This window comes from Apteryx mantelli, chromosome 13, assembly GCF_036417845.1.
Source record: "Apteryx mantelli isolate bAptMan1 chromosome 13, bAptMan1.hap1, whole genome shotgun sequence".
Classification (NCBI taxonomy): domain Eukaryota; kingdom Metazoa; phylum Chordata; class Aves; order Apterygiformes; family Apterygidae; genus Apteryx; species Apteryx mantelli.
Genome location: NC_089990.1, coordinates 12,336,421 through 12,350,695, shown reverse-complemented (window position 1 = coordinate 12,350,695; position 14,275 = coordinate 12,336,421). Strand labels below are relative to the sequence as shown.

Below are 14,275 nucleotides of genomic sequence, written 5' to 3'. Positions count from 1 at the left end.
TATTCTGTCTTATCTAAAATCAAATTTGCAGAATTACCAACCTTTTGCTTCACATGGGCACAAAGCACTAGGAAGCTACTTTACATAAACTTGCTAAAATATATAAACAGACTGTCATGCAAGCCAACTTCAATCTTACTACAGAAGTCAATATTATGGAAGTAGTTAACAGACAAACATTATCAGAAAACCGCAGCGAACAAATGAACTGCTTTTCTTGCATAATTGAAAGAAAACACAGAAAGAAATGCACTTGCAAGCAAACCTTTAATTTTCATCAAACGATTTTTTTGTAAACACTGAAGATGAAAAGTTCAACTATGATCCCTATTACTGAAAGACAAACATGAACCAGGTCCTCCACTTAGTTCTTTTACAGATTTGTAGATGTTAAATACAATTACCAGATATTCATGCTTTCCAATACACATAAAAATTACAGCTAAACAAAGAAGCAGCCTGCTTATTATTATATATAAATAACTGCTTAATCACAAGCATCCAAAGATAACTGTAGCTTAACTTCGGAAACATTTCAGCCACATATTTTTCTGAGGACTTTGGAATTACACACACAATGATGCCTAGCCGATAAACACACAATGTAAACACTAACATACTGATTTCTGAAATGCAAGCTGGACATTGTATCATGAGGCAAGACAAAAACTGAAGTTAACTGTGTGAGTTATGCCGTAAAAAAATAAATAAATTGACCTTTATGGCATGAAGCCATTTTAAAGGCAAGGATGTGCACTGGAAAACTGCACAAAAGCCTGGCTGTCTCAATTTCAGGCAGTGCTGAATATTCATTATTTGATGGCATTTTCATTCATATATGGTATTTGCTTAAATACTGCATTTAAGTTCACGTTGAAGTTTAAACTTTGACTATCATCAAAATTCACCGATATAGGTAGATACATAGGTGATCTACTTGGTATATATTAAGATAAATCTTAAAGTAAAAGCTAAATATTTTTCATTATCGAAATATGCAATTTCAAGCACTGTTCAGAAGAGGTACAAGTCTATCACGGTCATTTACAACAACTTTCTTATTTTGTAATTCTTCATACAAACTAGGTTTATAAATACTTTAATAAATTTTATTGTATAAATATGCTTTATGATTTACCATTACAAAATGCATAATTTACAACTATCACACTAATTTTAATCCTATTACCCGGGATCAGTACAAACCTTTGGAGTTATAATCAGCTGAACATCCTCCTTCTTCCCCTTCCCCCAAAATGGCAGTTATTCATCATCTAAACTTCTCAGACACAGAACTTGCAAAAAATTAAATTACTAGCTTATCAGGGGCCCAAACAAATACAGGGAAAATAACATCAGGTATGCTCCATTTACAGACCTTAATTTTGTAGAGAAGACTAGCATTAAGTTTAAGTAGTGCTATTTTTCTGATTATAGTAAATTAAGTCATTAATAAAATATTTGTGATCATGCAACAGTTATATCTTATTAAGAAACATTTTGTATGTAAAATAGTCATGTGAGGAATATCTGTTGGATTATATTTGCTTCTAAATTATGACATCAGTTTCAAAACCATACAAGAAATTTTTCATGATACAAATTAAACACGTTATTATGTATTCTAAAAATCACCCCAGAACCGTCACTACTGCCTTTAAGTTCCATTCGCAAACATCCAGCCACCTTGCAGGACAGCTTATGAAGCTCACATTCAGCTGTTGCATTATAATAGATCCAAAGATTTTTTTTTTTTGAAGAACTGTGATAACTTACACTAGAGGATCATCTTCAGATTTGTAAGTACACTTGCATATTTTTTCTTTTGATTAGTTTCAGCTTTGTGCCTGTTTGAAAGACGGAGGAGTCCTTCCAAAATGTAAAATAAAACCAAATTCTCTCCAAAAAATCATGAATCATATTTTAACATTTTCAGTTGAAATAATTTGTTTTATGAATTTTGTTTAGCTACTAACACCCTTGATCCGGTTGACTATGCCTTTATTTAGAATTCAGTGAAACTATTTGACAAAAGAGCATATTCAGACTAAGAACAGTAAGGCAATCACAAATAATACAGCTTTTTTTTTTTTTTTTTTTAAACCTCTCTTTCTTACCCTTCCTCCCCTACTTTTTAGTCTGGGCCAACCTCTTCTTCCACTAAGAAAACAGAGCTACTTCATCCTTCTCTATGTTCTTGCTCAACAGTAGTACTACCTCTACCACTGCCTTCCTCAGGTGCAGGTTCAGGTTTTGTCTCTGGTGAATTATTGAATCCAGAATCTTCCGGTGCAAGCTCATCTTCCTCATATATAATATCTTCTGGATTTGGTGGTGGTGGGCAAAATTCCTCTGTAGGAAACATTTCTTGGAAAATAGTCTCAGCCTATGCAGAAAAAAAACATAAAATAAACTTTACCTTGAAATGTAATACCTTGCAGCAATATTTTACTGATATTTAAGATTAAACTCTGTTCTTTCAAATCAACAATGATTTAATACTTTGACAGTAGCATTAACACATGAGAAATCCATTCCTCACTGAAGTCCTCAAAAAGGCAATCTATCTTTTTAAGTTGCACTACTATGAAAGTCACAGTATAGGTTTTTTTTGAAACTGGTAGTCATTCTACATTCTATATTGAAAATGAAGAAGCAAATTTTTTGCAAGCAGAATGGTCTTTTCCACTGTAAAAAGATCCCTAGCTCCAGTCAAACATTAAGAGCTGTATAAGAAAGATCAGACCTCTTTCCAGAGAGAAGAGGGCATTTCAAGTGCCCAACACAGCCAGGAAATTGTTTACATGTGCAATCTACAACATCTCTCTAATGCTCTCATTAAACTTAAAAAGTTACAAAGAATTCCTGTTAGACATGATGAACCTATATAGCTTCCAATTCTGTTTTTCTGAACATGTCTACAGCTCAATGAAGAACTACTCCCATCCAATTGAGAATTATCCTTGAAAAATATGTATGTATACTTATATTCTACACATTCATCATTTATTCAAAAACCACATCTAACATTTTAGGTATTATGTGTTTGCATCTACATGCACCTATTGTGCTTTTCTGAAAAGAACAACCGTATATGCAACTTTTATTTAGATAAAAAGAGAGTTACTTTTAACATATAGCTCAAGGATTTTTTAAAAGACATTTATTCTCTATGCCATCAAGAATTAGAAATTAAGCACACACAGAAAGCTATGATGTCAAGTTCTCGACCACCGCAGTGAAAGACATTAAGAAACTTGTTCTCGATAACATCAGGTTTGTTGCTGTTGCAATGTAAAGAATACAACTAAAAATTCTGAGAAAAAAAGAACCCAAATAATACAATCTTAGAATTCTTGCAAACCAAGAATTTTATAGAAATGAGAGACAGGAAGCCAAAAAACCTTAAAGAACCCAGGAATACAAGGAGCTCTGTTAACTACTGTTAAACTGTTTTATAGGCTATCCTTGTGCAAATAACCTATCTACAGACTTATCTTTAAAAAAAGAGATAGAGATGCTTAGAAATTTATTTCCCGAATCAACATGCACTTCAAAGATTTTCATAAAGGCAAGTTTTCTTTTCCAAGTCCTTAAGTTTCTAAGGAAAATGGAGGCAACAGATACAGATCCTAGTCCTGTTTTGGGTTTCTACAAAGGCAAAGGCATACTGCCACTTGATTTTGTCTATTTAGTAAACTATGCCCTAAAGAAGACCGGTGATGAGAGCTCCCACATAGGCAAGAATACATTTAATCTCTACGTCCATACTGTTACCAGACACTGCGCTGAAAAGGCTGGCAGCAGGGTCAGTTAATGACAACTGCAAAGGTTGATTACATGATGCGGATTCCTGGACAAGAGGGAATTGTTTTCAGATTAATACATCATTGAGGATGTACCAAACAGCTTTCTGTGATAAACTTCATTGCCCACCAGCACTGCATTTGTATCACCAGTGCATAGATGTAGGACTCCATTTTTAACTGCTTAAATGACCCTGTCGAGTCTCAGTTCAATTTAATTTTTCATTCTGCTTCCTAAATTTCACTCTTCCATTCTCATTTAAAACCATTTAAAAGCAGTTGTAGGTTAGCATATGAAGAAATATGCCCCAAATTCTATCCTCTACTTCCAAAGCATGTTTTTTGTAATTACAAAACCCTGCCTGATACATTTGGGGAAGGTGTGTGTATGTGTGGGTGCAAATATGCTACATCCTACATAAAGTTAAGTTTCTGATGGAAAGAAAACACTTTTTAGTTAATTTCAAGCCTGCATTTGTCCTTATAACTCCAGAAAAAAATATATTTAAATTAATATATTTAATAGCGTATTAATGAAGAAAGTACCATATTTTGCATTAAACATAAGACAAACTACAGCAGACAAACATTTCAAATACAGTTCTGAACAAATTATTCTGCCTCCAATTAGTCAATGAATATCCAGTCCAAAAATGGTCAATAATTACGAGGTTGAATATGGAAAGAATTTCTCAGTATACGATGTAGGACATCATGACATTGATTATAATTGAACAATTTAATGGTATATAGTGCTTTCAGGTCTACCAATTTTTTAAGTTAACCTTATCCAATTGAAGTCATGCAGAATAACCAATAATAATTTAACAGTCCCTTCATTATAACACTTTGATACTTATTGTAAGTAATTAATTTAGTAAATAGTTTCTTCAATATTTTATAGTTAAGTGTACCAGCTTTCAAATGTGTAAGTTTGAGTTAAGCATTAAGACAAAAGCATGCAGAATACTTACACAGATATTCTCGTTTAATAACTGGTAAACCGCTTTAGGCTAAATAAAACTACAATGTTTTGTACACTGTTTTACTCTATCATGAGTATGTTGATGGCATGTATACAAGCTGTGTGGGCTTTCATAATAACTTTTAGAACACTACCGAACTAACAGTAGTACGAAATACAGTATATGAATTCGTATGAAAGGACAAATACAACAATTCCATAACTGTGAAATCTTTCTGGATTACAAACAAAGGAAAGGACAAGTACTGGCATGACATTTTAGTACTTCATCTTGTGCACATGAGAATGCCTTAGAAATCTGAAATACTTCAGGTAACACTTTATATTATTTTAGTGCAAGATAATTCACGTTAAGTTGTAGCAGTGGAAAAAACAGAAAGCTGGGAGCCAGATTCTTTACTTGGTCCATATATACAGGATTTGAGGAAATCACAATCAGCACTTTACATTTCGTTTAGCCTATCCTCAGGGCAAGTAAATGGAGATGTCAAAATTAAAATCAGTATTATACTAGAAATTTAACACTAAATTAAAATAAAGTAAGAATTAAGTCACTTGTATAGTGAGTTGTAGATGGATAATCATCTGTAAAAAATGTGGTACTGTCACTTCCAAATAATTTATTAATACAGTCAAAGAACATGACATACAGAAATTAGCAACACTGATGGTAATGTATATTTAAATCATGAAAAGCATCCCTAAAACAGTAAACAGCTTGGAGAATTGAATCTAATTTTTATAATCAATTCTATTTCTAAGAATAGACTAATGCATATTCACTGTATATATATATTTTTAATGTTCTGGTCCATAAGTTTGCAAGTATCTCATGTAGAGATTTTGATCCCATTGCTAGGAAGATGAGAGCAGTTTGGGGGGAGCCCAGGGGCATACCGGCATACACATATGCCTCCTTCCTCTGCTTGTCTGGAAGGTACATGCATGCTAGCTGCGAAGGCTGTGTTCTGCCACTGAGTCTTGCTTTATCTTCAGTCTATTCTTCTCCCCCACCCTTCCACTTTTAATTACAGACATGCTTCACACTAAAATTTTTTCACTCTAATTAGTGTCTACTAGTTTCAAAGTTTAAAATGGATTCAAAACAATGCAACTTTTACTCTTTCTGAAAGCCAGTCTGTCAGGCTCTTGATCCTTTCTCCTGAGATCAGTTCACATCTACCTCATTGATAGTCAACAGATTCCACACGAAAGCAAACTACAAGACCTAGAATATTTAAACACAGCTTGATCTACAATACCATTACTTACATTGATAAGAAGAGGGCTGTTAAGTGAAAACAAAGTTGAATGCTAGAAAAGATGGCTGATCATAGAAATAGGATGATATAAATAAGATAAACTATGGCTATTTACTGTGTGAACTATATTGATCATAACTCTAAATTTGTTTTTAAATGTATTTAAACAGCTTTTAACTTGCAGTTTTAAATGGTAACAGTTAAAGAAAAAAAGAAAAAAAAAACTCATTTAAAGAAATTCATTTACAATTTAAAAGTGCTACCACAGTAATTTTCTTGCATTATTTTTGTCTTTATAATCCTTTATCCACCTGGGAGGCAAATTATTGCCTTGTAAAGCAAAATGAAGGGTACTATTAGCCCTTAATTATACTGTTCTGACCTTACAGTTCAGGCTATGTCAGCCTTTCCATTTTAAAATCTTATTTTAAGAGGTTTATGACTTAGCCATAAACCACCCCCCGCTCCACAACTAGTTAGAAGACAGCATGCACATTTTCTGAAGGGGGCAGTTAAAAAAAAAAGGCATTAAAAATGGTTAGAGCCAGTTAATCCTATAAAGGTGTAGAAGTGTTCTCACGTGTTAGCTCTAAAAGCACTCTGACATCAGTGTCGAGCGCACGATGAGAAGTTTATGCGAAGTTCTCTGTGAATTTCTGTGCATCTACCCTCCATGACCTCAGGTTCTTCAACAAGCTGCCTCTTGCCAACAGAGAAGGCTATTTCACCCTCTGCCCACCTATCTAGTTTTGTCTAGGGAGGTTTTCACTCTTCACCTCCAATTTCAAAGCACTGGTTGCTTGTCTTAAATTGAGCACTGGTAGGTATGTTATGCCTGCTACTAGCAAGTCACAAATGGTTCTCAGTCCAGGATTCCAGTTAGCAGGAACCAAGTGCACAGATACCCAAATATTGAGGACTAAAAATCAAAACTGAATGCGAGCTGGTGTCAAATATTTTCAACAGGTAGAATGAGATACCCCTCAATTTCTTCTGAGACATAATGACACCATGCATTTTTAATACAGTATTAGTAAGGCAAAGAGAAGGTAACCTGCGATAGATAGTTTAACGTACCTGACTAGTAGTTCTGCCATTTTTTAAATAGGTTTCTGGCCATGTCCTGTGGGTATTAAACTTCAGTACTACTATGACAATTCTTCTACAGTTTAATTGTAGACAGGCTTTTCTGACCTTTCTTGATTTGTACTACTTCCCTACTACTTTACCTCCTCTTCAACCTTACAGGTAAAAGACTGCATATATTCCTCCTATATTTCTGAATTATTTGACAGTTTTTCCTTTCCACAATATTACAGCAAATAACCTTCCGACCAAGATCATCATCTTCAGGTACTACTGCCTTCTAGATTCCCTCTTTGTCCTTTCAGATTAACTGACTGCTACTTCTAATATTTCTATACTAATTGTCCTTTTCTGAAGTTTTTTCCATTCTCAGTCCCACTGACATTCACTTTCCTTGTTATGTAACAATTCCGTATGTCCAGCCATAAAGTAGCAAAAATATTTTAATATTAAACTACCTAGCATAAAACAGGATTACACAAAACAAAAAAAAGACTACACTGGACCTCCTTAGGCCTCTGAAATGAAAGCTCTACAACCAAAACAACTAAGTTGCCTAACCTGCTTGACAGCACAGTCATTTCCCAAAGCAGAGTCTGGTCCAGAACAGACATAAACATTTGAAGGTAAGCTGTCATATGAATTTCTGTCGATGCCTGAAGAATCTCTCATGTTGAAGTATACAGCCCAGAGGACTCTGGGTTTTTCCAGTTCTTCATTTTCAGTCTCTAAAAAGGAAAAAGTGTTTCCAATAATCAATGTTCATGTGCAATAAGAGAAATATGGAATTTAGCACATTAAAAGTCAATTTATTAGCATGAAATTACTGTAATAGAGTATAAATATATATATTTTCAAAAGGCCAACTAAGGTGTTCTAATAGCACTTTTAATACAATTCTTTTTATAAGGTTTCTAGAAAGGATTTTTGTAATTAACCATTTAACATCATAAATCTTACCACCTTATTACAAATTTTAACTTTATCTTAACCAAAAAACATCCTTGAATCCATGCTTCTTTCACATGCTGTAAGTTACCAAAGAAAGGTTCTTTTTACAAAGTTATGTACTAAATAATGTTCCCATTTTCAAGTTGCCATTTTTCAAGTACAACACATTTCCTATCTTTTCACTATCAGTAGCTGCCTTTTAATTTCAAGAGCAAATAATGCGACTTTTTTGTTGCTTTCCTTTGAAAAGAATAACAAAAATAGAGGAAGGGAGAATAACTGTATGTATCCCCATATTTAAAGCCCTGAAATCAAATTTCGTATTATTTCATTTAAAAATAGGTAGAAGCGGTAACTTTATCCAGTTATCCGTATCTGTATTTAATTTTACTTTCTACTTTTTTCTGAGGTGCTTTCGATCATACTTCTGTTTTCCATTACAACTGTGAGTATGTAAATTCTATTTATTCTGTACGCAGACTGCTAAGTAAGAACCAATGTCACCAAGACAAGCACCAAGAAGCTTGGTCTAAATATAATACACAATACTCATTATGCATACAAAATGACCATAAATTATGCCTTGCTTGTCCATCATCTGTACCTTCTTGTAGTTACTTTGTACTTTGTATATAATCCTTCTGCACATGGTCAGCAAAACCTCTGAGAAGATGAAGGTCACATTTCAACAGCGCAGAACACAGAGGAATACACAACATAGGTTCTGAGCTTAATAGATACTATTTGTTTGCCAAATTTGCTGTCCCCTTTTTGATATTTTAGTTCCTCCAAAATAAATGATGCTTGTAAAAGAGCTTGCAAGATTTACTTCTTTCCAAGGAAGAAACTTATAGATAACAATGACATTCAGAATAGTATTTTAAAACAGTTGAATTGGGGGGGGGGGAGGGAAGATAAATCTACACTATTCCTTCAGTATCTTCTTATAACTGCCAAATACTTAAAAAAAAAAAAAAAAAAAAAAAGTGTAGGTGCTAACCATATTGAACAATTTGAAATATAAATTAAATTCATCAGCCTGTGAAAGTCTGAGCCTTACTACAGGGCAAGATGCTCTTTAATATATTTAAAAGTTCACATTGCTCAAAAAAGTTACTTCTTCCTCATTTAGGCAGGAAAATGAATGGAGTCCTCTTCTCCCGGTGACTTTGCCTCTTTGACCTGCCATGGCCCAGTGCTCACTTTATCTGGTGATTCATTTTCAATAACTCCAACAGTATTTGTTCTGACATTTTAATTAAAATACGACCACTACCTCATCCTGATGATAAAAAGGCCTATGTGTCAGTGAAAACTAGCTTTTCAGTGCCTCAGTGCACCTGAGGACCCCTCTGATCACAGAGTTTCTACAGAAGAATTTCAGTCAGGTTCTAAACAATATATCATTTCAAAACTGGATCACTTTAAACATTAAGATTAATGCTACCCCCCCACCCCCATGACTAGAAGACACTAAACCACAGGCTAATCTTTTCTTCACCATTTGTACAAACACACAGTAGTATCTTCAAAATGTAGCTATGTATTAAATATTAAAACTTGGAAATTAGTGGGCTTTAAATTAACAAATATCAAAATGAGAAGTGATTGCAACTATTCAACCTATTCAATATATTTTTTTTATATTTACAAGCCCTTCTTATGTCCTAAATATTCGTTTTGTAAAGGCTATTATACTACAAACCTAGTAAAACACCTGAGTCTTTGGGATATCAAAACGAAGTTTGCCTTTCCAGATACGGAAAAGGAATAAAATGCACACTATTTAATATTTTACTTCCTATTCAAACCACTTTGTTGTCTAACAAAGACAATAATAAAAATTTGCTTGTTCATTAAAAGGTTAAGAAAAATACAGAAATAGCAAAGAACACAGAAAAACAAAATTGTGAGAAGCTGAAGTCGATCCTTCACGAAATTTTGTTGTTGACTGCAGAACTCTGAGAGAAAATAAAGACAGTGTATATGAAAGATTTAATATTAGAAAACTCTACCTGAATTCATGAAGTTAAGAATGATGCATAACAGCAAATATAAGCAAACAGAATATTAATATTATAAAATACATCCACATCTAACTTCTGCATACAATCATAAACACTTTCACAGGCAACTAAACATTGGTTTCTCATAGAAGAACTACAATTTACTATATTTAAGTATGAGCATTCTATATTTAAAAAGGCTTTATCAGGGTGAGAATATAGTAACAGCTTCTATGATCACATTACCTTAGAAACAAACTCATTATATGGGCTTCTACTAAAAAAATATGATTAAATTCAACATCTTGGGATTAAATTTCAAAGGTGACTGTTGAACTAGCTCAAATTGTCTCAGGGAGAATTTCTTTCTTAGCAAAAATTGCTTTGTCAACAGCTACTTTCCTCCTGGACTATGATATTGTTCATCTCAAGGTCAAAGCTCATGAAAGCAGCTGGCAAGGTTTCCTTGAATATAGGGCCAAAAAATTCATTACTGGAGATAAGACTAGGTAGAAGTCTCTCTGCCTTCCCAGTAACATCCTAGTGTGCAACTCCTTTACACTTCAACTTCTTTAAAACAAAATCCATAGAACTTCAACTAAAAACAGTAAACAAGAAAGCACTTGAAGAGAAAGACTGAAAGGATGAGCAAAAGAGTTGGAATAGAAGAAGGCAATAGAAAACTAAGTAGCTTATAGCCCTGAGCACATTTGGCAGCTGGAGGGCAAAAGCAGCTCATCAGCTTTTTGGATTTTAAGATCTTTTGTCAGAGATGCATATGAGTGACAGAAATCACGAAAAACAGGATAGTGCAAAAAACATAACAGGTGCACAGATTTTTGTTTCCACCACTGCATCTCTGAAAGACAGAGATGCTGAGAAGCAAATATAGTTCCATGAAAAAAAATTCAAAACTAAGAAGTCATAGGTCCTAGATACTTATATCCATGGCCCTGGTATGCTGAAGTTAAACCATAGCTGAAGAACACTGGGAACATCAGATCATGAAAGAGAGAAAAGTGACACCATCTAATCATTATCTGCCTCTCAAAACACATTCCTTTACTTCGAAACACTGATATCTAAGTAGCAGTTCACAGCATATGTTGATTCTGATGACGGATTCATATGTTCAGTAGCAGCTACTTTAGTTAAAAGGCTAAATTGTTTTTTGGCAAATAACCTCTTAATATTTAACTTATTTATTTTTACCTTTTTCTGTTTCAGTATTTAGATTGAATAACTTCTGTATGACAGGCTCTAAATCTTCTCTAGCAGTTTTAGTTGATGGACAGGTTAAATGAACTAAATCTGTTAAAAGAGAACAGAAATTAATTACAATCACCAGTACGGAGAAATATAAATATCATTTACAATTTTTGAAAGACACAGCAGGCTTTTAGAAATCACTGCTCTTCATATAAATCACTTCCTTTAACCCAGAGAAGTACTGTTATTACGGAAATTCTGTGTGTGTGCGTGTGCGCGCACATGTGTGTGTATATGCATATCTCTCTCTATATAGATAGTTATATACACCCTCACACAAATGCATATATAATTTTTAGATACGGAAATTTTCTTAATATCTTATCATTAAAAGTCTGCACAGACCTCAGAAGGCACTGAAGCTGTAGTCTAAAGTGCTTTAAAACAGGCACTAGGTATCAGCTCATGTTCGTGTACTTAAAATGCTAAGTGTAATTGCAAAATAATTATTTGCTACAAAATTACTTTAAAAAACATGAACCCCTTACGGTATCATCCACCACGCAATACATGAAGTATACTCATTCTAAGAGAGGCCATTCATTCCTTTTTTGAGAAGTTCAGCGGTCAACACATGAATCTCACAATTATCTCTCCCCTCCATATAAATCGGTAAAATGGAACTATAATTTAACGCCAATAGCGCGGACAGAGAATATTAATCTAGGAATAGGTGTCTTCAGATAGCAGGAAAAAAAAAACATATTAAAAAAGCAGCAGCAGAAAACTGGATGAACACCTCATTTTTTAAACTAACAATCACTAGAAACAGCAAGAACATTCTTGATCACTGTCTTGATAGTCAAACAGTGCAATAACATACTAAAACCACAGACATCATCACTTCGTCATTTTGACTCTTTGGTCATGCCTGCACTACCCACAGTTTAAGTCTGGGTGGACAAGAGTAAGTAGGAAGGCATCTTTCTCCACTAAAGAAAGGAGTCTGAGCAAGACTCATTTCTTCTATTGTGCTACAGAATAAATGGGAGATGAAACGAATAAACGCGTCTTTCAAGTTACAGCTCAAGTGGGTTCATTCATTTACCTTCTTATGGGATGGGAAAAACAACAGATTTGTATTAGGATAAGGATGAAATTAGGTTACATGGGCTAGTAAGTACTTATGATATTTGGAAAACTGATTTCAAGTACTTGATTTTAAGAAGTTCTCTGTACACATCAGAAAAAAAACACAGACTACAGCAATCCCATACTGAAAAAGATGACGCTGAAAGATTTTCGACAATAAGAACAGATTTATGAAACTATGACTAATCAACATCGACCTTACAGCATTGGCAAACCAATGTTACTCGTACCCATTTTTGTATTTGTGACATAATTCACAATTTTGCTCAAATACAGGTTTGACATTTAGATTTCTTGTTCACATACTTGTTTTCACGAAAATAAAGTGACAGCATGTTCCATGGGGAAGCTTTCTAGCAACTTTATTTGTTCTGTTTTGCAAACAGATAATCACTTGATACAGCTCTTGACCCATTCTGTCCCACTGGTCTCTCTTCAGATAGAAAGGCAGCTACTCTGCTGCATTATCCCACCTGATTTTACATCTATTCAGATATTAAAAAGCCTCATCTTAAAGCCTTTTATAAATCTGCATGGACTCATTTGCTTCTGAATTGTTGTATGGAAACTCATTAGTAGTGACAGAAGTATTTGTCACAGCATCATGATGATGTTTAACATATCTTTACGCAAGTTTTCAACTGAATTAATTTTTTCTTCATTACTATACAACTTTGATCAATTTAACAGCAATGTATAGCTATGATAATAGTTAGTTACTTTAAATTCATATGATATTTTTCTTTTAACTCTCAAGTCTTGCTATATTTGAGTCATTATTTCATTTACCAGTACCTCATACATATCTTGAATGATTTTCTGGCCCGAGTTACATCACAAAGTTTGACATCAACTCCAGAAGGACCAGAATTTTAACTTTTTTTTTTTTAAGGGGAAAAAAAAAAAGATTACACACACCAAAGGTTATCTTCAAACGTTAACACTCCCTTTTAGATTTAACCAAGAACAAATTTGCTATCTAAAAGGAAAATATCTTAAAAAAGTAAATGAAGACAGGTGGTAATAATGAAAGTCTCCGTTTAACCTTAACTGTTTACTACTTCAAACACTGTAATAGTATCTGTTTTTTCCTAAAGAAAAAAAGAAAAAAAGAAAAGAGAAGCTATAAATCACTAAAGTTCACATCATTTACTTTCTATAAAATCATTTTTATTATCTTTAAGGTTATGGCTATGAGTCACAGTCATCAGTATATATTTTGATTATATTTGATTTACTCAGGTATAACTGCATTAGTTACAGTGGTTGCCAACATTTGTCTTCAAGTAATTCTTCTAGCAGGAAGAACGATGAGTTTAGTTCATGATTTCATCATTACAGTCTCAATTTTTAGGGCAAGTGAAGGAGTTTGGTTCCACTCAACTGGCAATACAGATTATGTGCCTGTCATTTATGCAGTGTGATCAAAGAGTAGATGTATTTGTATACTTATCTTAAATAATTGTTTAAAGGAGAAATAAGTCAGGTTAAAACCCATTTACAGATAATGATGTAAAAGTTAAGAAAAAAGAGAGAGAGAAAGAGATATTTATGAAATCCATCCTACAACTAGAATATAGCTATACCTAAAATACAACTATTATTATTTCAATACTTTGGTCAAGGCCAGCATTCCACTAGTTTAGCATAAAACCAAACCAGTAAAGTAACAAAATTTGCCATTTAAAAACAAGATGACAATTTTATCAAGGAACATAGCAAATTCCCTTCTGACATTAACGAAGTGTAAGGAAAACGCTTCATTTTTTCAACATCACAGAAATTCTCATGAAATTAATCATTTATATCTGCCAGAAT

The 14,275-nt window shown here is 33.6% G+C and overlaps 1 protein-coding gene across 3 annotated transcripts in view; it reads right to left on the bottom strand.

The window, feature by feature from the left end:
- Window positions 1-248: 248 nt before the first annotated feature.
- Window positions 249-14,275, bottom strand: part of CHM (CHM Rab escort protein) — a 78,839-nt gene continuing 64,812 nt past the window's right edge. For 2 of the 3 annotated variants that reach the window (XM_067304144.1, XM_067304145.1), the window contains exons 13-15: window positions 11,309-11,407; window positions 7,701-7,867; window positions 249-2,386 (exon numbers count right to left, since the gene is read on the bottom strand). In XM_067304144.1, the coding sequence (XP_067160245.1) occupies window positions 2,180-2,386; window positions 7,701-7,867; window positions 11,309-11,407 (473 nt within the window). In that variant the 3' untranslated portion in view covers window positions 249-2,179. Of the gene's footprint in view, window positions 2,387-7,700; window positions 7,868-9,721; window positions 10,052-11,308; window positions 11,408-14,275 lie in introns of those variants that run through there. The other variant, XM_067304146.1, reaches the window with a different exon arrangement.